This window comes from Camellia sinensis, chromosome 11 (genome assembly GCF_055761805.1).
Source record: "Camellia sinensis isolate YWXY chromosome 11, ASM5576180v1, whole genome shotgun sequence".
NCBI classification, from domain to species: domain Eukaryota; kingdom Viridiplantae; phylum Streptophyta; class Magnoliopsida; order Ericales; family Theaceae; genus Camellia; species Camellia sinensis.
In genome coordinates this window covers 24,685,077-24,710,291 of record NC_138971.1, presented here as the reverse complement: position 1 = coordinate 24,710,291, position 25,215 = coordinate 24,685,077, and the positions used below count along the sequence as shown (strand labels likewise).

General features: G+C 33.8%; 2 protein-coding genes across 2 annotated transcripts; both read right to left on the bottom strand.

Moving 5' to 3' along the window:
- Positions 1-12,284: 12,284 nt before the first annotated feature.
- Positions 12,285-15,923, bottom strand: LOC145802207 (uncharacterized). The gene is made up of 7 exons (XM_082894879.1): positions 15,693-15,923; positions 14,692-14,944; positions 13,924-14,157; positions 13,585-13,826; positions 13,156-13,362; positions 12,897-13,016; positions 12,285-12,629 (listed from the first exon to the last, which is right to left on the bottom strand). The coding sequence occupies exons 3-7, from the start codon at positions 14,153-14,155 to the stop codon at positions 12,285-12,287; spliced, it is 1,146 nt and encodes a 381-aa protein (XP_082751005.1). The 5' UTR covers positions 14,156-14,157; positions 14,692-14,944; positions 15,693-15,923.
- Positions 15,924-16,267: 344 nt separating this feature from the next.
- Positions 16,268-23,700, bottom strand: LOC145802206 (uncharacterized). The gene is made up of 6 exons (XM_082894878.1): positions 23,599-23,700; positions 23,044-23,236; positions 21,851-21,930; positions 17,615-20,226; positions 17,423-17,510; positions 16,268-17,332 (listed from the first exon to the last, which is right to left on the bottom strand). Exons 1-6 carry the CDS (start codon positions 23,698-23,700, stop codon positions 16,601-16,603), a joined length of 3,807 nt encoding a protein of 1,268 aa, XP_082751004.1. The 3' UTR covers positions 16,268-16,600.
- Positions 23,701-25,215: the final 1,515 nt, after the last annotated feature.

Sequence of the window (25,215 nt, the reverse complement as noted above, 5' to 3'; positions counted from 1 at the left end):
ATATGTATTATCTCACTTATGGAAGTTTTGAATAAACTATTTATTTTGATATTGAACATCTCTTTAGAAATAATTGCATTGGGCTATCGGTGGAGGATAGCTATGATTGTTGTAGAAATTACATGAAGATTAGGCGATTTAATGCTAATCCATTGCTGGTGTCATTGAATATGACCATGTTATAGATACATTGTATATATATGTTTATTGGGAGGAGAAATGGGATGTACTCCATATGTGATTATGTTTATAAATACATTGCATATGTATATTTGTTTGGGAGGAGAAATGAGATGAACTCCATTTAAAGCAAGTTGGCCAGAGTGTCCTGGGTGAAAGACCCAAAATTTTATATATAAATGGGTGCCGATTCCTTTGGACAAAATATCCGTAAAATGGCAGGTTTGAATTGTTTATTTGAGTTTTGCATAATTGGAAAATCATTGAGTTATAGTCTCATTTTGGCTGTTGAAAGATAATGAATTTAACTCATGAATTGAGTAGGGAAATGAATTGAAGGAAAATGGAATAAGGTTGGGCTTAGTGGCCTATGCATTTGCAAGTCTTGTGGATGTTTCAGGATCGGTATTGTTTATGTACATGGTATTTATACCTTTGCTAAACCTCATAAATTATGTTAGATTATTTCTACTGGGCTATTGGCTCACCCTATATGGGAATACCATTTTCAGGTGCAGGTGAGATGCTTCCTCCAAGGCAATAGTGTAACGCCCTCAAAATAACTACATTAAACCCATCAAATAAATATGCATTGATATATAAAAGTCCCGCAACCTTACATTCATCAGAGTTTCATTACAAAAGTATTACATATTAACAACAAAAGCAAAATGCCCTACGGGCTTACAGCTTTCCAAGTTAACACTTGGTTACAACAAAAGAGTACTAACTCATTTACATATTTAGCCCTTGGCTTGAATTTACATGTAATACATCAAAAATAAAACGACAAAAGTATGTCCGCCTCTAGCCTCCCAAGCTATGTCCTTGGAGGTGGCATGCTACCTGTACCTGAAAATGATATTTCCATATAGGGTGAGCCACAGCTCAGTAGAAATACACTAAACCAACCATGAACAATGACTAAAAGATTAGCAATTGATAGATGGCCAACACTGATATATTCACATAAATCACATATTTATGTCATACGACTTATGAGTCCAAGTTACTTTTCATTTTCCCTTTTTCAACAGATAAGCATATTAGCTCTATCATCATCTCAACAGATATGTATAAAAACTATATCCCACATTCACAGATAAGCATATAAGCTATATCCACATTCTCAACAGATATGTATAACAACAATATCCCACATTCACAGATATGCATATAAGCTATATCCACACTTCACAAAGATAAGCATAAGAGCTCTATCTTCACTTCTCTAGACAAGCATATGAGCTGTATCTACGGAGTTCATCCCCTATCTTCTCCCAATACTATCCGGTTTAGAGGTACATCCCCTATCTTCCCTTAAACCGCGGAGTACATCCCCCATCTCCTCCTCTACACATAACGTATACAAACACATTGGTTCTATATACAATCACTCAATACATACAGTTAATGTATTCTATCAACCGTCAAATTCCATGACACATTCCATTGATTAGTTTTCATTTGCCTAATCATCATGCATTGTCTACAACAATCACGACTATCCTCCACCGATAGCCCAAAGCAGTTATCTCTAAACAGAAAATAAATGCACAATGGATATTCAATCGACATTTCAATTCGGTGAGTGATAAATAATTCAACTACACCCTTTTTCCCCATACATTCCCAATCTTAACAATTCTATTTCATTTCCTTATTTCTCACAATTAATTATCTCAATTAATCAAACAATGTAATTAGGTCATTTTCCATAATTACCATTACAACCCTTTGGTCCCATTTTCATCAATGATTCAACATTTATTCCATTTCTCTATACCAAACATACATCTAGGTTTATTATAAATAAAACCCCAACCTTTGTAAAAATAACACAAAAGCCCCAAACTCTCACAAAACTACCAAACCAACCCCAACATCTCAAAATACCAAAATTTAAAGACAAAATCCATAGAGAGGAGTAGGATATCCCTACCTCAAATTCGGAGCTCCAAGGGAGAAGATGACAAAACCCAACGTGCTCCAAATCTCGAAATTTTCAGATTAAAATGTAGCCCTCGACGATCAACAACTTTTTTGTAAAGGCCAAAAACGAGCAAATCACTCATACTAGATCAAAACCTAGAGAGAAGGTAGAGTTCTAGAGTGAGAGGCTCAACAATGGTGGTTTTGGAAAAGTAGGAGAGAGAAGAGAAAGTGAAAAAGTGATTTGAAAAGTCAAAACATGGAACTTAAACCCAGTCGACCTGCTCGAGCGTCAAACACCCCACTCGAGCGTCACTCACAGACTCCCGCTCGAGCGTCAACAATCCTGCTCGAGCGGCGGATACACACTCCCAGAACTTTTACAGAACCAAGTCTCCGCTCGAGCTTCCAACTCCCCGCTCGAGCGGCACTCACACAACCCCGCTCGAGCGGCCAATACCACGCTCGAGCGTCCAACACTGCACAGGAAATACTGGATGGGTGCAATTCCCGCTCGAGCGCCAAAACCCCCGCTCGAGCGGACAGGTCAAAATCTGGGCAACTAGTTTTGGTTTCTAAACTCAACCAACCTGTAACAAACCTGCCCAACACATCCTATAACTCAAATACGAAGTAAAAGGATGTAAACAAGATAATAATCAACTACCAATATCCACAGACACATGTCCGGATCACTGTACAACAAGGGTAAACCCGGGATCGCTATAAATAGCGTGGATGGAGTTTTGGGAAGCAAGAGCTTCTTAATTATGTCTTGTTGTGTGTATGTTTTATTATTTGTAAAGCCAAGGGCTTAAGATGTAACGAGCGAGACTCAATTTGTATAACCAAACAATGACTTGGAAAGAAGTAAGCCTACATGGCATTTAACTGTTTGTTAAACACTGAACTCTGATGAATGCAAGTATTGTATTTATATTATATTCTTCCGCATGGTAGATAGGTTTATTGTATTATTTTGGAGGCGTGACAAACTCCCTCTTACATTATAGTAGTATAGATATAGATATACTAGTAAAAAACGCCCATTCAAGACAAGGGATACTAGTAAATTTTAATTTCACAAATATAACAATTTTTGTGGTAAATTTAAATTGGAAACTAAATAAAATTATTATATTATATTTCACTTTTATTTCAAAAGTTAAATATTACTTAAAATTATTTGTCAAAGATATGATTATTCTTTGGTAAAATTGAATGAAATGGATGATACATTAGTTAAAATTATTTTTTTTAAATAAGATTATTCTGTAGTGAAATTGAATGAAAATAGTTGAGATTAAAAAAAATTATACAAAATAAAATTATCTACAGACAAAAAGTTTATACATAAAAACTATTCATAATGAAGTGTCAGTGTCATTCTTTAAATTATAAAGATAATGATAGATTGTATTTTGATTGAAAATGAAGGAATCAAAAGAAGTTATTATTCGGTATAGAAATTTTGTATAAATTTTTATTATTTGTTTCATTATTATTAGATAAAAGTGTTATTATTATATTATGTTTGATTAAGTTGCAAATAAAATATTTAATCATTTTTTATTGTTGAATAACTAAGGAAAATAATCTGAAGAGGCATAATAGTATCTTCAACCAAGATATCATTTTTTAGATTGCTATTTAAGTAAAAATATTTGGGATAATCTCTAAGCAATCTAATATAACTCTGATTTACTTGGACAACATTTGGTATTATCATGTCCAAACCCAACTTAAACTTTATAATTATAATTATATATATATATATTCACATTTTCAAATGCGTAGATTTTTTTTAGCAATAACATTATCCAAAAAAAAAAAAGAGTAAAAAAAGTTAAAATTTTATTAAAAATACATTTATAAAACCAACTAAAAAAGAAGAAGTATATATTTTTGTCATTATTTAATGACAATAATGTTAATATAAAAAATTTATGTATAATATTTTATTTATCATTTCATGTATCACAATATAGTAAATTGATGGTGTCACTACTCATATTTATTACAAATAGCATATTGATGGGTGATTATTGGGTACTACTAGAGTACAGTCACGTGGAGTTAGAGATGACAATTTGAATCCGACTCAATTGAAACCCGATCCCCCGACCCCGATTAGAACGGGTTTTCTCCGAAAATTACCCCCATAGGGTCGGGGATGGTATTAAAAATTTAATCCCCGATAATTTTCGGGCCGGGGACGGTGATAGCTTTCCCAGACCCGGCCCCTGCCCTGCCCGACCCGGCCTCGCCTCGAATAGCCCCGAACAGTTCCATATATATATATATATATATATATGTTTAGGCTCTCAGGTTCTCAACTCTCTCACTCTCTCTCTTTCTTTCTTCTCCCTGTACACTCTATGAGAGAGATGAATGAACACCTTCCAGATTTAAGCCACGGAGAAGTCTAGAGATAGATCGGCGACAGAGAGCTCCTTTCAAATTTGAGCCGCAATGAATATTTCTGAGCTCCACCATCAACCGTTGATCGCACCACCGTCACTGATACCACCACCACTCACTCTCTCTCTGTCTCTCTCTCTCTCTCTCTCACACCTCCGTTTGCTGCCTCGTCTCCAGATCTTTTGCCACTGGTCTCTCTCTAGCCATCTCTCACTGTTCTTCCGATCTAAGATATATATATATATATAGATATAGATATAGATATACATTTTTTTGTTGTTGATGTTGATGCTGATGATCATTAATGATGATTTTGTAGACTATAGTTGTTGTTGTTGATGTTGATGAAAGCTACTGTTTTGCTCTTTCTTTTTCTTTTTTTTTTTTCTTTTTTTGGCTGGGGATTTTCGAGGTCGGGGAAATTCGATCTCGGTTAGGGGGCGGGGCGGGGGCAGGGGCGGGGGGTGGGGAGGGTGATAGGTTCCCCGTCGGGGATTGGGGCTGGGGCCAGGGGAATTTTCACCATCAGGGATCAGGAACGAGGAGTGTGATCCCCGGCCCCCGCCCCGTTGCCATTCCTGCGTTGTGCTCCATGGTATTATGATTAGTGAAAAATGTGTGATATTATGATTTTGTATTGAGTGATTAAACAAATGAGGGGCATAGTGAATAATGATTAATGAAAGAATATGGACAAGTGGTACTTCAGAAATACCTAATAATTTTCTAATATGGACACATAATGGCCCCATTTGATATAATTTATAAGTTAATTTTTATGATAATAAATTTTTAGATTATTGGTTTGAAATATTTAAAATAAGTTGTAAATTGGTTTAGTGTAACTTTTCATAATTTGTATAAAAAAAACAAACAAGAAAACGTTATAACATAACTTTTGTTCTTCAATTATCTAACATGTCCTAAAAATTTACAATTAAACCAAAAAAGATAGGAGTTACTTTATCTATACGTATTTAGAGTCTTAAATAAATTTTAAAAAATTACAATTTATAACTTAAGGATTAAGGAAATCTCTTTTTTTTTTCTTCTCCCAAATAAATAAATAAAAAGTCAAATAAATTAGGGACACTTACCAATAAGTCTCGTACATAAAGTTCAAAATCCATCTAATCTCAAAACAAAACATTTGCACCAATTAGTCCTACATATTTTTAATTGTCACAAAAAACTTTTTTCTTTTTTATAACTTTAAAAATGCTGTTACATCCCACCATCGCTGGACTTCTGTCAGGCAGTCACTGGAGACTTGCCGGAATATTCAACATCACTGGAGTATCGTCAGAAGTTTGCCGGAATGTTCTGAACGTCACTGGAAAACGTCAAGAACATCATCGGAAACTCACTGAAATATTCAGAATATTGTCGGAAAAAAAAAAAGAATAAATAGAGAAATTATAGTGAAAAAACATAGCAAAATGTGCTAAATATTAATAAACTGAAAGGGGAAAGAAAAATATAACAATAACAATAATGGGAAAAAATATATATTATTTTTTAATTTTTGTAGGGTTTAAGTGAATAATCTTTAATATTGATCAAATTGAAAAGTAAGTTTTAAAACGGTAAAATGTTACAGTTTTAAAGCATGATTCTATTAAGCATTATCTAATTAATCAAACTGGAAAACATGTTATGAAACTGTAAAATTTTATAGTTCTAAAAAATGTTATGAAACTGCAAAATTTTGCAGTTTTAAAGCATAATTCATTTCAGTTCTAAAAAAAATAGAAACTGTAAAATTTTACAGTTTTCATTGCCTGTAACTAAAACTTAAAAACAACTTATTCAGAACTTGAACTTTTTTTCATTAAAATAGAAAAATAGAACCGTGTAATAGAAAAAATGTAGAAAAATTGAGAAATCGAAGGAAAGAAATACATATAGAAATAATATTGTACTCCAGCAACTATTTTTGGTTTAAATTTAGTCAGATCTCATGTAGATCTACTCAGATCTATATCAGATTAGAATAGATCTACTCATCTTCTTTGCCGAAAACTCGTCTTCTTCGCTGTCTGTGAGGATGAAGTAAAGAGTCGATGTCAATGGTTGCCGGTAAACCCCAATCAATAGTTGTCGTCGGTCACCGGTGACTATATATTAAAAAGAAAAAGAGAAAAAATAAGGCATGATCGCTGATTATCAAAAATCAAAAAGTGAAAAGAGGTAAAAAAAAAGAAATAATGCACAGAGAAAAATGAGAAAGAAAAAACGTAGTGAACTTTTGAGAGTATCCAAAAAATTATGAAACTAAATAGACTTCTCTTCTCTTAAATAGGACTTTTAGGTAATTTGCCCAATAAATTATGATCTAAAATTAAAAACAAACATTATTAGTGAACTCTTTTTATTAAATAAATTGACTCATAAAACAAAATATAATAAATGTAATTATTCTAAAATTATTATAATTCTAAGCAAATAGCACAATATAACATCATGATTAAAACTTACACGTCACCGTTCGAGTTGTCTTTACACGTAAGCATTAAAGTTGTCTGTACAAAATACAAATAACAAAAGACAAATAGATTGATGTGAAATTACAAAATAAGTCTTCAATGGTTAAACTTACAAAGAAGGCTCAAGAAGGGCAAAAATGACAATTAAAAAAGAAAACAAAAAACGACATTCTATGAACAGTAAAAATACTGTTTAAAAGGCTTTAATTTCCTTGTATTATAATAGATGGATACTAGTATAAAATAATAAATAAAAAAACAAAAGTGCAAGGCACGGGCATAGTGTAAAAATGGCCCGTGGTTTGAGGTAGGCTTTGCCTATTTGGGCCATGGCTCAATTCCAACCTACGCCCCTAGGCCTGGGGTCTAGGGCTTGGGCCCTGGGCCATTATTTTAAAATCTGACCTGACCTGTGGCCCACTTTATTAGCCTATTTAAGGCCAGTCAAGGCTCGGTCCAGCCTGCTCGTCCGAAATCTAGTGTCTTTTTTAATGAAAAATAATAAAATTTTGACAAAAAAAATTTGAAAAAATAAAAAAAAAATGGTCAGGCCTTTCCAAGCCCGAGGCCAGGCCCATGCTCAAGTCTATCAAGTCAGCCCGCCTAAGGCCCGAATACCCCTAGGCCTAGGCTTAAGCCTAGGACTGGGTCTAACCTTAGGCCTAATTTTTTAACCCGTGGGTCGACTCGGCCCGACCTGAATATTGGCAGGAGAGCCGAGCCGGGTCGAGCCAAATTTACACCCTTAGGCACGGGTCAAATATTAAAGCATCTTTATTTAATCCTTCAAAATTTTAATATGTTAGATATTTTTGAAAGTTTAAGTGACGAATTGGTATATCTCAATTTGACACAAAATCTCTCTATTTAATATGTCAAATCTATTATTCTATTATTTTTTAAATTTCAACTCTATTATTTTACATAGAAACTCTTTTATTTCAAAAAGAAAAAAAAAGGGCATGAAATAGAAATATATCAAAATTGGCATACATGGGTGATGTCAAATGCCACATCAGCTTTTACCACACTAGTTGGAGTTGATAGTTGATGCCAAAATATAACTGTTGGAATGCCACATCACATTTGAAGTATCGGGTGGAGGTTCTCTTAAAATGCAAAAGTTGGTATAAAAAAAATGTAAATTAATTAAATTATTTAAGTTGATTACTTGTGCACTATCTTTAATGAGAGCATAGACGACTTAGTTTTTTACAAATTTTAGACACTAAAATTTAAATGAAATATTTTTATATATTTTAATATTTTAATTTAAAATATAAATAAATAAATCATTAATTCAATTAACAGTTTTTAATGATATAAGAAATAATTTTCAATCAATAGTTTTAACAATTTTATTATTACATAAGATAGTAATTATTATTATTATTATTATTATTATTATTATTATTATTATTATTATTATGCATAAGCATTTTTATATATCATATTTTAAACAAACTCATGGGTGTATTTGTAATTTAAACGAAAAGAAAATATTCATATTTCAAATCTGACTAAGATTTTGTGCAAAACCTTTATCTAAATTAGTTGGTAAATATTATTTTAAAAAAGAAGAAGGGCAAAATGGGAAAGAAAATACAAGTCTCCTAAACTCAAGTTAAGGAAATTCTACTTATACAACACATTTATCTCTTTACACTCTCTCTTTGAGATCCGCCCCTAATTTTATCCATGTGTGAAATTATCTTTAAGGAGAAAAGATAAAAATTAAATAGATTTGATTATCTCTTTATACTCATTAACTTCTATCCCTACTTCTTTTCTTACATTCTCATTTCTTCTTCTCTATTATACATCTACTAATAAAAAGTAAAAATAATAGTGTCTTGAAAAGAAAAAAAAAAAAAAAAAAAGAAGGTAATGGGCGAAGAAATAAAGGTGAAAAACCAGCAAAAAAGTGAAATGCTAAGTATTTTTTCCTTTATCTTTTAGGTTTTCGCTTCGTTTTTGAAAAGAGTTGTTCAACTTTTGTACAACGTACCAGAATTGACCAAAATCAAATAGTTGAACAAAAAATACATATCTACTAACCCACTGCTAAACAAAAAATATTTTTTTAGTAACCTACTATCGAATAAAAAGTATATGTATGGTAACCTACTGCCAAATATTTTTAGTTTCATTTTTCTGACATTTTTGTTTTTTTTTGTTTTGAAGAATTATGATTCTACTCATTGCAGTTAGACTAGTAGTGCATTGTTAATAGACTATACAGATGAGGTTTGTTAGATATATTTTCTTCCTGGTCATATAGAACTTCCAATAGCAAATAATTGGATGTACTTTCATAGCCCTTGTTCTAATGAATGGGAGAAAATATATACTATCTGTATTGATCAATTCCGTAAGCGTGTCAGCCCTACTGTAGTAACAACCAAAACTATCAACATAAATGGATTGTGATAACATCTAATGTGTTTTTATAAATGTTTGTATTGGTATATTTGAAGATATTTGTATTGACAGATTTTACGAATGTTTTTACTATGTATGTACACTTTATATTTTTATGTATACTTGATATTTTAAGGAAAGTGAATCTACAAACGTGCGGTAACAAATGGTTGGACAAATTTAATTGGTTCAGTAACATAACATCGGAATAATACAAATTGGTTGGCAATGTATGACTGAACATGCCCATCATAATTTTTTTTTTTTAAATGATGTTGAAGGAAAATAAATCTGTATATGTGCGGCAATAAAGGACTGGACAAATATAGTTTATTCGGTAATATGACACAAGAATAACTCAAAAGGAATAGGTGTAACAAATTTGTAGGGATTTTGAAAATAGTTTAATTTAGGGTTTGTTTTGGTATTAAAAAATGTATAATGATAATTTTAATTTTTTTAATAGTCTAATGAGAAAATAAATGTAACGAGATAAAATTGTAGTGTATATAAAATTTCCCCTCAAGTTATTCTTATATATATATTACACAAACTTACTTTATAGTTTGGAAAAAATACAATTAGTCTTAGAATTTTAATATAATTATATTAAGTTTCTTGTGATTTTAATTTAGAGAAAATTGTTGAAAAATCCAATCTAAAAAAGATATAAGGCTCGTATGGATATTTTTTCTTGGTGAGAAGTGCATTCTTTGTAAACTATTGTGGTGAGAAGTACATTTTATTTTTTGGAGGGTATTTTGTTTTCAATTTTTCTCTTTAACTTATTTGTTGAAATTTTTTTATATGTTCAATTTTTTCAAACTTCAAATTTATATCTACCTATTCAATTTTTTTCCTATCTATTCAATTTTTATTTGTCCAAATTTTATATGAACAAATTTTTTATTTATTAAAATAGCAATTCAATTTTTTGTTTGTTGAAACATATCTGATCTTTTGTTTTATTTGTTTAAATCAATTGAAAAAATTTGCCCTCTCACCATCTGAGCAAAATATATATTTAACTTATCTGGTACATTTAAATATGAATAAGGGACAATAATAGAATGTACCACCTGATGTATACCATATCTGCGGAAAAAAATTACTCCCTAGAAAGGGTTTTGAGGAAACAGTTAAGACAATCTTGATTACTGTGCGAAGTTAGAAAAAAAGTGACAAACAAGAGAACCTGATATATACCATATCTGCGGACAAAAATTACTCCCTAGAAAGGGTTTTGAGGAAACAGTTAAAGACAATCTTGATTACTCGCTACAAGAAATCAGCTTTTTAGGGACAAATTTATTTTGTCCCTAAAAGTGTAATATTTGTTGGGAAAAACTTTAGTCAACCAATTTCCTCCGTTGCGAAGTTTGTCCCAAATGGCCCGTCCGGAAAAGTCAAAAAATGACTTTTAGAGACAAAATTTTGCATTTGTCACTATAAATAGACTTTTAGAGACAAAAATAGGTGGTTGCAAAAAGTTTTGATTTTGAGACAACCAAAATTTGTCTCTAAAAGTCTATTTAGAGTCCAAGGCAACACTGGTAGGTATGGAGACAAAGAAACTAATTTTTGCGACAACACAAATTGGTGTCTAAAAGTTTTAATGTTTGCGACAACACAAATTGGTGGCTAAAAGTTTTAATTTTTTGGAACAAATGGTAATGGTCTGTAAAAGTTTTAGTTTTTTAGGACAAAGGGAAATGGTGGTTAAAAGTTCTAATTTTTGGGACAAATAAAAATAGTGGCTAAAAGCTTATTAAATATTTTTTGAGACAACTAAAATTGGTCTCTAAAAGTTTGATAATTGTTTTTTTTTTTTTTTTTTTTTGATTTTGTAACAATTATTCTAAAAATACTAATTTGAACATCAACTTATATTCCTTTCTTGATTTCTCAACAACCAAACAGAAAATATATATCACCAAACCATCCACTCATCTCCAAATTAAAATTCAACTACACAAAAAAAAAAAAAAATGCTCATCGCATTCAATAACAAACAAATACCATGCTCTAATTCATTAGTACGTAATATCTTGATTGTATATATGACAGAGATTTCAAAAGTATCATTTCCAATTTATAAGGCTAGTGTTATAAGCATTGTTTATAGCATTCAACTGTTCGATGAACAGATTGTTATTAGAATTATATCTACCTACATAACAAAACAACTCAACTCAACTCATCACATCTTCTTCTTAATGGTTTCGTTAAAATGGCATTCAAAATCTAGCAGAGAGCTCCCAAGCTTTAAATCGACGCAAGCCTGCAAGACCTGCATAGAATAGGCCAAACTCTCAAATAGATTACCAATTAAAAATTATCCAATAATAGATTAATTTAATAAATTACAATTTAATGTGCCGATTGTAGTATCTGAAGTTCAATTACAAACATTACTCCAGTGAAAACAATTCCTCGTAGAACAGTAAGTAAAAGGAATAACTCCTATGAAAAGTGTAATTATGCAAATATATATATAGACAAAAAGGAGAATATTGTTCTAAATCGCCTGCCACACTCCCACGTGAGATACATGTGGGCCTCACACAAATGCACCCAACTGTTTGTCTCTCATGTGATACGTTCTTCAAAAAAATTCTGTCTACTTATAAAAACTCAGTTCAGATTTAACACAAACAATCAAAAGGGACCCAGATCAGGTGCTGCTGCCTTGAAGAAAACAATTCAGAAGATACTAAAAGCACAGTGATGTATAACCTGTACTAGCATATACATGTAATCCAATCATATCAATATCCTAAGATTCATCAGATTTATTGAATGAAACAAATATCAATTACTCAAACATTCTGAAAAGATGACTTACTAAGAAGAAGAATCAGTAGAGGGTACTCTTCGACTGATCTGCTGCATCAAGAAGTCGACTTTGGCATTGTATTCCGTGCGATCAGACTCCAAGATTTGAATTCTTCCCACCAGCTCCTCATTGATTCTTCGTTGCTCTTCAGCCTCCCTTGTAGCAGCCTCATTATCCCTCTCGAGTTGGGCATGGGTAAGTTTTCCAGATAATGTTGTACTTGGTTTTCGACCACGCCCTAAGCCGCGTATGTAGCCAACTTTTTGTCCAAATACCTCAATAGAAAGTTGCTCATCAGACATCGGGCAAGATCCTTCTTCAATAGCTTTCTCTTGCCGCTTTTCAAGCTTGTACTACAATATTCATTAGTTGAGATAAAATTAAGTATCCATCCACATTTTATTAAGGATATAAGGAATGAAAGTACATAAAGATTGATGTCTTACATGTCTAATCTCAGCATCAGCATGCACCTATGCCTCTTTTTTCTCACTAAAATGCGTCTTTTTGTACAACTCAACAAGTCCAAGTTCCTTTCCAGTGGCACGGTCTCTCTGTGCCATTTATAGCACACATTAAACCTCAATATAGATTACGTTGTTCAATTACAATTACAAAACATAAATTATAGATTCTATAATTAATACCTCATCATATTGCACTTTTCTGAAGGCCTTTGAGCCAGCAGTGTGGAGGACTTTCAACTTCTCCCGATTCAACTTATTCTTGCCACATCTCACCTATTATTAAATGCATAAGTCAGAGTACAAAGTGTTTCTTTTATTATTAAACCATAGCATATTATGACACGGAGCTTAGGGCACTTCATATTTAAACCATCATGTTTGACAAAAAATGAGACAAGATTGACAACGTTACCTTATAGTCCTTGTCAGACCACTTTTCGCACAAAAACTTCCACGTCTCTTTTTCCATGTTTTCGGGTGGATCCGCAAGGGTAGATTCCATTGTAGGGAAACTTCTAAAGCGTTGTTGTAGGTCATGGCGATAGCTCTTATACCGGTCGTGCATCAAATTGAGGATAGATTCGATAGCATAGGGTTCATTGGTAAACTTAAAACCTTCCTGTCATACCAAACAAGAAAAAATTAAAGCACATTAAAATCTTCCCTCAAAGTTGTTTATGGTGCGTGTTAATTATTGTGCCAGAAACAAATAAATGGTACAAATAGTGCTATCAAAATGCTTGATGAAATAATGTGGGAAGAGGAAATTTACTGGGAAAATAATTATCCAGAAAATAATTTGCAAAGAGGAAATCTAAATCTCAGCAATTGTACCACTTACCTGAAGGTATGCAACCAATGTTTCTTTATCCTCTTCACTAATATCAGTCCACGATGGCACATTTTGTGGGGCAAATTGCCTAGTGACAATCCCTAATTCACTGGTAAACTTTTCAGATGCTTCACCATATGGTCGTCCACTAACCTTACAAATCTGAATAGGCAATCGCACCCCTTGATTTTTTAGCTTGGCCAATTTGAGGCTTCGTGACTTCCCACGTCCTCTCTTACCCTTGGATGTGCCTACTAAAAACAATGAAAAAGTATCATGTTAATATATAGATTGAAAAGACGAGAACCACCAACCAAAACAAAACATAAACTTAAAATATTTACAAACCATCAGTGTTGCAATGTGTGCTAGAAGTATCCGAGTGTGAAACTTGTGACGTAACTTCATGTACCGATTCTGATGTAAATGGGTGCAGTGTAGATGATCGAACTGATTTAATGGATGCATGGGGTCCAGGTGTTGATTGAGTGGATGAGCGAACTGATTTAGTGGATGCATGGGGTGTAGGTGCATGGGGTCTAGGTACATACCCTGCTCGTCCTCTGCCTCTTGTGGACATACCTGTTGAGAAGTTGAGGGTATATACATCATATAATGCTACACTGCATATATACTTATGCATATATATTAATAAACAGTATACACCATTAGATTTAGTACAAGTAACCAGCAATTAAAAAAAACCAGCTCCAATACAGGCTTGTTCTACTTTACTATCTGTTTTCTTAGCTAGCCAGAGCAAATGGGAGGGAATAGAATTAAGACAAGGTTCTGATATTTAAGTAGTTAGAGAAAACTATATACTTATGCATATATATTAAAAAGTTTGTTCATCCACACAAAATTTGGAAAAATATATGTATATATATATAATTAAATTTAGCCGGCTATTGGCGCCAAAAACAGTGACTAGGATCACCAATGATGCTGGAAATACGTCCCTGATGATAAAAATAATGATAATAATGATAACAATGCTGTAAAGAATTGGTCATATTTTACTAGGTTTACTACTGATATGAGTGATGCTATTAATCATTTTTATGTTATCGGGTGTTAAAAGCTCATATTAGTAAGAACATGAGCAACACAGACCTTTAGGTGACAAGCTCTTCAACCTTAGTTGGGTTTTTAGCAAATTTCTTCTCAACGCATGTGGTTGTGTCAGCACGTGCAGAGGGACACAGACGGATTTTCTGAACTTCAATTTATTATGTGCCAAAGCAAGAGAGATGAATTGCAATTCTGGCAGACAACAAGAGGCTCCCCTCAATTTCAAGTCAGCCTATTAATTTTCTTGTGTAGTAGAAGCGGATTCCAAATCTTCAGTTGTCACTGGCTGATGCAGCTGCATTCATAAAAAGAGTAGTCAAAGTAAGCAGCAGATAAGAACCTAAGAATGTCTTGTATGGCATAGATGTTAGGTGATATCTCTTGATATGATCCACAAATTAATCATCATCGAAGAAACAGGGCATTATCTCATAGGTATATGAACCATTTGCTGGCAACATGCAGTTTCGTAGCCTTGGAAAATCCAACTGCACGAGGCATACCAGTGCAGCATAATTAATGCAATGTACTTCGAGTAAGAGATACTTTGCTAAACTAAAGAACCTGATCTTCCCTTTGGGGCAGTGCTTTTCAGCCTTATCCTTTTCCTTTGGTAATAAAATCTCACTTACCAACAAAATAATAATAATAATAATAATAGAAAGGAACACTAACTTATGCGGGGTCTAACATTAGATACCAACTAAATCTATTACTAGCAGTAGCTGCTAGCTATAAATTCTTGTATTCCTTAGGATTAAACACAGGTCAAGCACATGAGTAACAGTAATCAGCCTGATTGCTTGTTGCAACTTCTTGCACAATCAGCTACCACTCAAAGATTTATCTGACTATCAACTCAATGGAACACAAATCAGGTGAGAAATTGAGTCGAACAAACTAAGAAATGCTAAAGTTTCTTGTTTAGGCTACTGCAATGCAATTAGTAGGACATATTCATGAAGCATACATATTTATGATTCATCTAAAATAATTTACCAGGAAAAAAAAAGAATAAATTATTAAGAAGGATAAGAACTGACTTGACAGTTACCATCTCCTTGAACCTTTAGCTCAACCAAATCATACAAACGCAATCTGAAAAAGATCAAATATTTCTAGTAATAAAAATACTAGAACCAATTTCATGTGCATTAAATAAAAGGCAAATGGAAAGCAAAAACATTTAGGTAACCAAGGAAGAAATGCAGAGAGATGAAAAGGAAGTAGATATGCAATGTTTCTTCAGATATCATTCGTAAAGATACATGCAAGGTTGTCAGTGGCCAATGCATAAACAAGGTTTTCTTTTTTTTCCCCTATAAGAAACAATAATGTTAAGATAAGTGCCCCATAAGAGTTCCCATTGTATACCAGTGGCTCACAGCTTTGGCCCAACTAAAATAGTTAGACCAATCAACTTTACTACCTTCTTAAGTCATCAACTCACTTCAACTTAACAAAACAATAATCCTAACTCCCAACTACCTGAAGTCACCAACAAGTTTTTTTCTCATTCAGCCATCTTTCAATGGATTTATAAACTTCATCATTGAAGCCAAATGTCTACCAGTGGCAGTGGTCCGCCGGCAAACTCGTTCTTGGTCAGATGTTAACAAAACCAGAGCAGTAGAAACCTGGATTTCAAAGGTGGTCTCCAAAGATGTCAGAGTTCAAACTTGCCAATTGCCATGTCTGACAAGGAAAGCACCTATTAGAGTTTGATTTCATCTTACTGAACACAGGATTACACAAAAGCCTTTGAAAGTTGAAACTGAAAGTATAACTGATTCATATTGGCAATTCAAGAACTCTTCAACACATAGAAAAAGAACAACATTAATTTCACTCAACCTATATAACTGAAAGTATAAAAAAGGGGCATTTCCAACGAAATCAAACAATATATACAGAATTTCAAAAGCCTTAGAAAATTAAATAGCAGCAAATTTCATTGACTATCATCACTATCATAATCAATCATATCATCATTAACTTCATCATCTTCAAGATTCTCCTCATGGAATTCGCCATCAATATCAACACATATCATTTCCATGTCTTCTTTGCATAATTCTATGGGTTGATCATCCATGTGCACTGCATTTCCAAGACCAAATGATTCAAATTCTTGGTATGGTTCATCATTGTCCTTTTCTTCCTCTTCCTCTTTCTCTTCCTCTTCATCCCTTTTCACTAGAATGTCATATATTGCCCGAGGTATTATTCTTTGTACAACTCGATAATTGTTGCCAAATTTCATGTCTTTCATATAAAACACTTGTATAGCTTGGCATGCTAGCACAAACGGTTCATCCTTGTACCAAGTTCTTGTAACATTCACACTAACATATTTATAATCATCAAATTTCATTCCATTTTTTTCATTGCCAACATCCCACCAATCACACTTAAAGAGGAACACCCGATTTCTCCCTAGATATTTCAACTCGACTATATCTCTAACAACTCCATAAAAATCAATAGCTTCTCCTTTATGGTCACCCTTAACAACCACACCACTATTTTGAGTTTTTCGGTTCATGTCACGATCTTGAGTGTGAAATCTGGTCCCATTGATAATGCAACCACTGTATCGTGTCACTCGACTATCAGGACCTTGGGCTAGGTTCATAAGTTGATTGGAAGCGTCCATGGTCCCTTCAAGTTGTTGCTTTGTGACCTAATTCCATTTATGATGTGAAATGTATTAGCATATACTTAGTTACATTATTTAAATGCACAAATAAGGTTAAAAATTTACAGCTCTTACGTATTTTAGAAACCATGTATGAAACTCTGATTCCAGCCTCTCTTGAACATTTCTCAAACCTTGTCTCTCAAGTTCATCCATGTATTGCCTATAAATTATTACACAACATTATTTGACACAAATAGTTGTGAAAGTAGTAGAATTCACAATGAAAATTTTTGCAGTGAATACAATCATATGGTGGTTTCTTACCTCACATACGGTTGAACTTCATCACAATTATTCAACACATACCATCGAGCTTTCTTCAAATCTTTTAAATTCAACACATCATTAACTGCAGCTCCTATTCCACGTACTTTTTGCTTAAATACAGAAATATTTCCATCTTGTGTAGCTTTAATAGGCCCATCATAATTCCGCTCTGGTCTATTAAATTTTGTCTCACCTTCGTTGAAGTACATAGAGCAAAATGTAAGAGCCTCATTATCAATGTAACCTTCAGCAATAGAGCCTTCTGGACGGGCTTTGTTACGCACATAGCCCTTAAGAATATGCATGTACCTCTCAAATGCATACATCCACCGGTATTGCACCGGTCCAGCAAGGATTGCTTCACGTGATAAGTGTACGCATAAATGGATCATAATATCGAAAAAAGATGGTGGAAATATCTTCTCAAGCTTGCACAAAATTAAAACAATATCTTTCTCAAGTTGTTCTAAGACATCAACTCTCAATGTTTTTGCCGATAACTCCTTAAAGAACAAGCAAAGCTCAATTAAAGCCTTGCTCACATCCTTTTTCAAACATCCACGTAGGGCAACAGGAAGCAATCTTTGCAAGATAACATGGCAATCATGGCTTTTCAACCCTGTAATTCGACAATCACTAGTGCTCACACAATGTGATATGTTTGATGCATAGCCATCTGGCAACTTAATTGTACTCAAGAATTCACAAAAACTCCTTTTTTCAGTTGGAGAGAGCATGAAGCAAGGAGTGGGTAGGTAGGTTTTTCCATCTACTTGCCTTGGATGTAATTCAGGCCTTATACCCATAGCCACTAGATCAAGACGAGCCTTGTATGAGTCCTTGGTTTTTCCATCAACGTTCATCAATGTTCCCATCACACTATCGCATACATTCTTTTCAATGTGCATAACATCGAGGTTGTGGTGAACTTTGAGGGTTTTCCAGTAAGGTAACTCAAAGAAGATGCTTCTCCTTGTCCAATTTAAATATTGAGGAGAACGTTTTCGCTTCTTCCCACGTTCATCTATCTTCCCAAATACTGTCGAGTCAAGATGCTCCAATTGTCCCAAAACCTCCTCCCCAGACAACAACTTGGGTTCCGATCTATGCTCTGGCTCACCATTGAATGCCTTGCTTTTTCGTAAAACATGATTATGCGGCAAAAAACGACGATGTCCCGTGTAACAAGTTTTCTTCCAATGATGCAAGTATTGGTGAGATGCATCCTCATTACATGAAGGGCAAGCCAATTTCCCTTTGGTGCTCCAACCGGATAAGTTACCATATGCAGGGAAATCGTTGATGGTCCATAACAATGCGGCACGTAATTGAAAACTTTGGCCATTTGATGCATCGTATGTTTCTGCCCCTACCTCCCATAACTCCTTTAACTCATCTATCAATGGCCGTAAAAACACATCAAAGTCAAACCCGGGAGCCCTACGCCCAGGAATAAGCAAAGGCATCATAAAAAATGGATCCTTCATACATTTCCATGGTGGTAAATTGTATGGGACAAGAAAAACCGGCCATATGCTATATGAGTTACTCATGTTTCCAAACGGGTTAAAACCATCGCTAGCTAGTCCGAGCCTAACGTTACGCGGATCTTTGGCGAAAGACTCATGCTTTTTGTCAAAGTCTTTCCATGCTTCAGAATCAGCCGGATGACGCAACACATTTTCCTCCTCTACACGTTTATCCTTGTGCCACTTCATATCAATAGCCGTCTTCCTGGATATGAATAGCCTTTGTAGCCGTGGTTTTAAAGGAAAGTATCGCAGAACCTTGTGAGGGATCTTTTTACCTTTACCTTTACCTTTACGAACCTTGTATCTTGGCGCTTTACAAGTAGGACACTCATCTTCATTTTCATACTCCTTCCAAAAAAGTACGCAATCGTTCTTGCATACATGTATTTTTTGATAGTCGAGGCCCAAATCTCGAATTATTTGTTTAGCCTCATTGTAAGAGCATGGAAGCGTTTCACCAATGGGAAGTGCCTCCTTCAACAATTCCAACAACATCGTGAGTGATTTGTTGCTCCATCTATTAAATATCTTTAAATGTAGCAATTTAACCATGAATGATAGTTTGGAGAATCGTTGGCAATCCGGATACAAATCTTGCTCCGCATCCCTCATTAATCTTGCAAATTTATTTGTTTCTCCACCACAACTACTTGGTAAGTCAGGATTACGACTACTAGATGCTTCTCCCACATAACCAAATGTGGTTGTTCCACTTCGTATGTCATGAATAACTTCTCGCACCTCGGTATTGGGACTATTTGACTTCTCTATCACATTGTCAAGATATTCGTCATTTTCATTTTGTGAGTCATCATTATCATTCAACTCAAAACCTTCCCCATGATACACCCACCTAGTGTAACTCGTGACCACCCCATATGCATACAAATGAATTTCAACTTCCTCTATAGTTTTTTGAATATGGTTGTTGCATCTATAACATGGACACCAAATCTTATCTGTCTCTGGTTTCATATGATCACGAGCAAAGAAGATAAATTCCCTCACCCCATCAATGTACTGAGGTGATCTTCTATTATGAAGTTGCATCCAACTCCTATCCATGGTGCAAAAGAACTAAAGAAGAAAGAGAAAAAAAAAAAGAAAAAGAAGAAGGTAAAAGCTTAAAAAATAGGAAACATAATGCTACAATTTTCGACTCTAATAACACGAGCGAATCAAAATAAATTTAACAATGCAATCAATCGAATTGGCATCTACATTTCCAAATAACACAAATATAATAAAATCAAACAAATCAGGATTAGATCAGACCATATCATCAAAGCAAAAGAAACATCAAATTAAAGAGGCCTGCAAAAAGTCATTAACACTTTTGCAACCAAATAGCTTCGTTTTAAAAATAAAATAATATGATAAAGTATTTCTTTTTTTAAAGTCCTTTATTTTGTCCTTAAAAATATAGGTTTTATAGACAAAAAATTTTTGTTCCTAAAATTTTGTCTTTAAAACCATGGTTTCATAGATTAGGTGCTTCAAAGATTAGAAGAGACCAAATGAGAAACTTGTTAACCCTGAAAATCAACTGATTTAATGGCTAAAATCTTGAAACTAAGGTAAAAGAAAAGTATAAGACAGTACCCAAAAATAAACTTAGGGTTTCAGTTGAGTGCAATAATAAGTAATAACCAAGCCAAGGCAAGTGGGTTGCCTCAGACCAGAAATAGATTTTGTCTTGTTATCAAATATATTCATATCACTCAATATGCATAAAACATATTTTGTCTTGTGCTCTCTAACAGCTGCCTTTCACCTTAAACTTGGTCCTAAGCGTGTGATATATTAAACTGCGTAATTTTATATGCTATATTCTGTTTTCATTCCACTTATTTCTGTTGACACTTCAAGTACATTTGAGCTCTGGACCTAATTCAGATACATCATTCAATTTAAGTAATGGATTTGTCTAATTGAGGCCTACAAAATTTCAGATTTTGTTACCTTAGACAGCAGGAAATATTGAGTTCTTTGCAATGCTTTGCCAATGAATTGACACTTCTGTGTAGGACTCTATGGTTGTACATCTATGTGAAACTTATATGATTTCTAAAAAGTTTGAAGTAACTCATTGTAAAGTTATAAACTTACATTATCGCGTGTCCTTGCTGTAATCTGATTCTATCTTTTTCAATAGAAAATTGCTAAACATTGAAGTATATTTTTACTTATTTATTTGTCACTCCAAAACTATCATTGTCAAGTTATTGGCGAGTATATAACCCAAGACAAATGCACTGTTATATATCTTTGTTTATTGTTCTTTTCAGCTATTAATGTATCTTCTTGGCACTTGATTTGCAGAGATTATGACGTTTCAAAGCAAATTCGAGCAGGATAAAAAAAACAATTATAAAAAATTGACTTCAAATTTTACATCCATATGTCACGCATTGAACTAGAGAGATCTCCATTCACTTCAATTCCAACAAACCATGTAATGGAGAGAATCTAAATTTGCAAATAGAAACCCCAAGATACTTTCCACTCAAATCTCAGAATGTTAAAAGCATCCAAGAGGCTGCTGTTACATCAAATCGATTATACAGATACATACATGATAATCGATTATCATATTCATTTTCATTTTCTAACTCCCATTCATAAGTCGATTATAATATATATGATAGGCGATTCATAAATATGATAGTCGATTATCAAATAAGTTGATAATATATGGTACCTGATCGGAATCGCTACCGGAGATACGCCAGGAAATCGGAGAATCAAGGAGAGATGAGGCGGCAACGGAGCGATCCAGCCCTGGACAGAGATGCTTTGAGACAATGATGAACCACAGATCAGGAGCAATCAACGAGATCGTTGAGAAGAACCAGTGAATTCATATATCGAATCCGTAGAAAAGAGATGCATGAAAAGAAATTAGGGATTTGATAGAGAGAGAAAGAGGGAGAGAGAGAGAGAGAGTGATGAAACCTTTTTTTTCATTTTGTTCCCGACTATATGAGTTCAAAAATTGATATATAAAATACAATAATATATTATTTGGGTTTATTAGGGACCAATTAAAATTGTAGGAATATGATTTGGATTTTTCAAAATTACTCTTTGATAATACAATTTTTAAAAAATATCAATGTCATAATTATACTTTTTATATTAATGAATTTAAAAGAATAACAAAATAAAAAATTTATATTATTTTTATATTTAATTTTTAAAAAGTAACTAATATTTTGAGATAATAAAAAATAAAAAAAGAGATTAATATTTAAGGATGGAGGGAGTACATACACATTATATGTGCAACCGCAAGTGTGTATATATATATATATATATGTGTGTGTGTGCGCGCGCGCGCACGCGCACGTACCGGAGATTTTCAGATCTCCACCCGAGTGGGGTTCGATCTCAGCCGGTTCATCACCAACCGAAATAACCGCATGGTTTTCCAGCAACGGCTCGGCCGGAGATCGGCAGAATGGGAAAATGGAGACGATCTCAGATCTGCCGAAGATGATGAGGTGTGGCCATGGATGAAGAAGTACTCATCTTAGACATTGTCAATCTCATCGATCTGATCGCCAACGAGCTCAAATCTGACTTCTCCAACAGCCGGCTGAGAGAAGAAAGAGACATACAAGCTTGGGGCCCGAATGGAGAATGGCGAGATGGTGAGGAGTCTACAACAAGACTGCGACGACACGGAGGCAACGACGAAGGCAAAGAAGAGAGAGAGGATGAGTTTGGTTTGGTCATTTGATTTCACCGACTCTGTATACCGAGTCCGGATCCTCTCCAGCCAAAGAGTCCCTCCTGTCCTCCGGTCAAGGGCCACGATTTGGCCACGTGGCCCTTTGAAGATCTACGGCTCAGATAAAAAAAAAAAGAAGAAAATTGAATTTCTTCATTTACCCAGCACAAAGCTTTCCTCCCATTCAGGAGTCCATTTTCCCTCTTCGAAGCTCTTTTTCCCTCCTTCCAAGCTCTGGCGATTGGCGAAGTCGACGGCAAACATCGAGGACGATCGGCGGCAAACATCAACGGTGAACCAAGCTCTGGAGAGGATCCGGACTCCTTGAGTTGAGCAACCCCTGTTTTCTATTTCCTGAAGCAAAGCATCATAAATTAATGGTCCACTCTACCACCTCTCCTATCGAGTTGCCTCTCAACAAACTTTTCACTATTCAAAAATCTTTGGTATAATTTTCCAATGCAAAATAGAATTTATTTTCGTTCTCTTTCTTAAAAAAAGAAAAAAAAATACTAATATATATATATAATCGTTCTTCTCCGCCTCCAATTGCAAATTCTGTAGCCGCCCAACTTCTTCTTCCCTCCAATGGCCTCCCTTTCATAACCCATTTAGGAGATGGATTAGTGACAGAGATCTTCAAAATTTTCCTGATTTTTCAAGATGGGTTCTCTGGTTTTGGCAATGGGTTTTTGTATCTGGTTTTGTTTCTTCACTTTCAGCTTCATTTCTGTGAACTCACAGAGTGGTGGAACTGTTGGAGGCACTGTTTTTGTAGATGGGAAGAGAGGCATTGGAATAACAGACAGTGATTTCATTTGCGCAACTTTGGATTTTTTGTGGTGTGTGGCTTTGTCGAGGGAAGCTTTGTGCTCGGTCAAAATGAAGAAATTCAATTTTTTTTTTTTTATCTGAGCCGTAGATCTTCAAAGGGCCACGTGGGCAAATCGTGGCCCTTGACCGGAGGACACGAGGGAATCTTTGGCTGGAGAGGATCCGGATATACTGGGTAGTTGGGTTATTTTGTGAGAACTTTTTATTGTGAACAAAATATTTTAAACTGTGTATATTTGGATGAAGAAAATTTAAAATTATATTTTTAGATTGAGGTTTTGTTTGGGAACAAATTTTTTTAGTAATTTTTTAATTTTTTTAGTTAAAATATGATGTAAAAAGGCTAGTATGTTTGAGATAATTTTTTAATTTCTTACGAAAAGATGAGAGAATCTTTAATTTTTTTGTATAAATTATTAATTTTTTAATTTTTTTCATAATTTTTTAATTTTTTGACTAAAAAAATCATTTACCAAATGAGGCCTGAGTGTCGTTTAATTTACATAACATTCAGTTAATTTTTTAAAAAAATTTATTAGTTATATAAATGGAAAAATTATATTATTATTTTTTATTTAAAAATGTTTACTTAACGTTATATTTTTGTAATTTCATATTATGTATATTAATTTTAATTCATTTAATTTCATTAAAAAAGATATTAATATAGGTTTTGTTTGAGAAGTGGGTTGGTTTTTTAACTTTTTGACTTTTTTAGTTATTTTAGCTTAGGCTAAAAGGCTTGGTTTGGGAAGGGTTTTTTGACTTTTTGACTTTTTTTGTGAGAGAATAATGTAATGATTATGAGTTAGATGTGATATTTTGTTTGTTGTGACTAAAATAGCTTATTTTGTCTTTTGTGACTATTTTAGCCAAAAAAATCTCTTCCCACAGAGGTATAATTATGTTAAAATATCAATATAATTATGTTAAAATAATAAGACTTACAGTGTTATTTTTAAATTTAAGAGGAGTATGTGTAATTTATCAAAAAAAAAAAAAAATTAGTCTTCCTCCTCCTCCGGCGACCCTTCATCCGTCCCTCTTTCACTCATTCGCCGTTGCAACCTCCTAGGAAATCTGGTTTTGCCTCCGAAGGGTGACGATGGTGGTTCTCTGATGTCCGCAACCCATGATGATCCTGATTTGGTCTCCAAACTGAACGACCCTGATTTGTCTATCTTGAAATATATTTAAATTGGTAGAAAGAGGAACCATTTGTTCTTCATTCGAGCTTTCTCTCTCTCCTCCTGTAGATGCAATATATACAACCATGGCCAATACTAAAATTGTTTACCCAAAAAAGAAGCCAATATTAAAAGTGTCTTTTGATTTGGTTTTGTGTTTCTTCATGTTTTTCTTGATGAGTTTGTGTTTTTTTTTGTTGATTTGCGCCGTGGATTTATGAAATTCCGGGGTTTGAAAGTGTTGAAATTGAAAATTACCAACATGAAGAAAAACAAAGTTTTCAATCTCAATAGCCCCTCCAAACATATTCT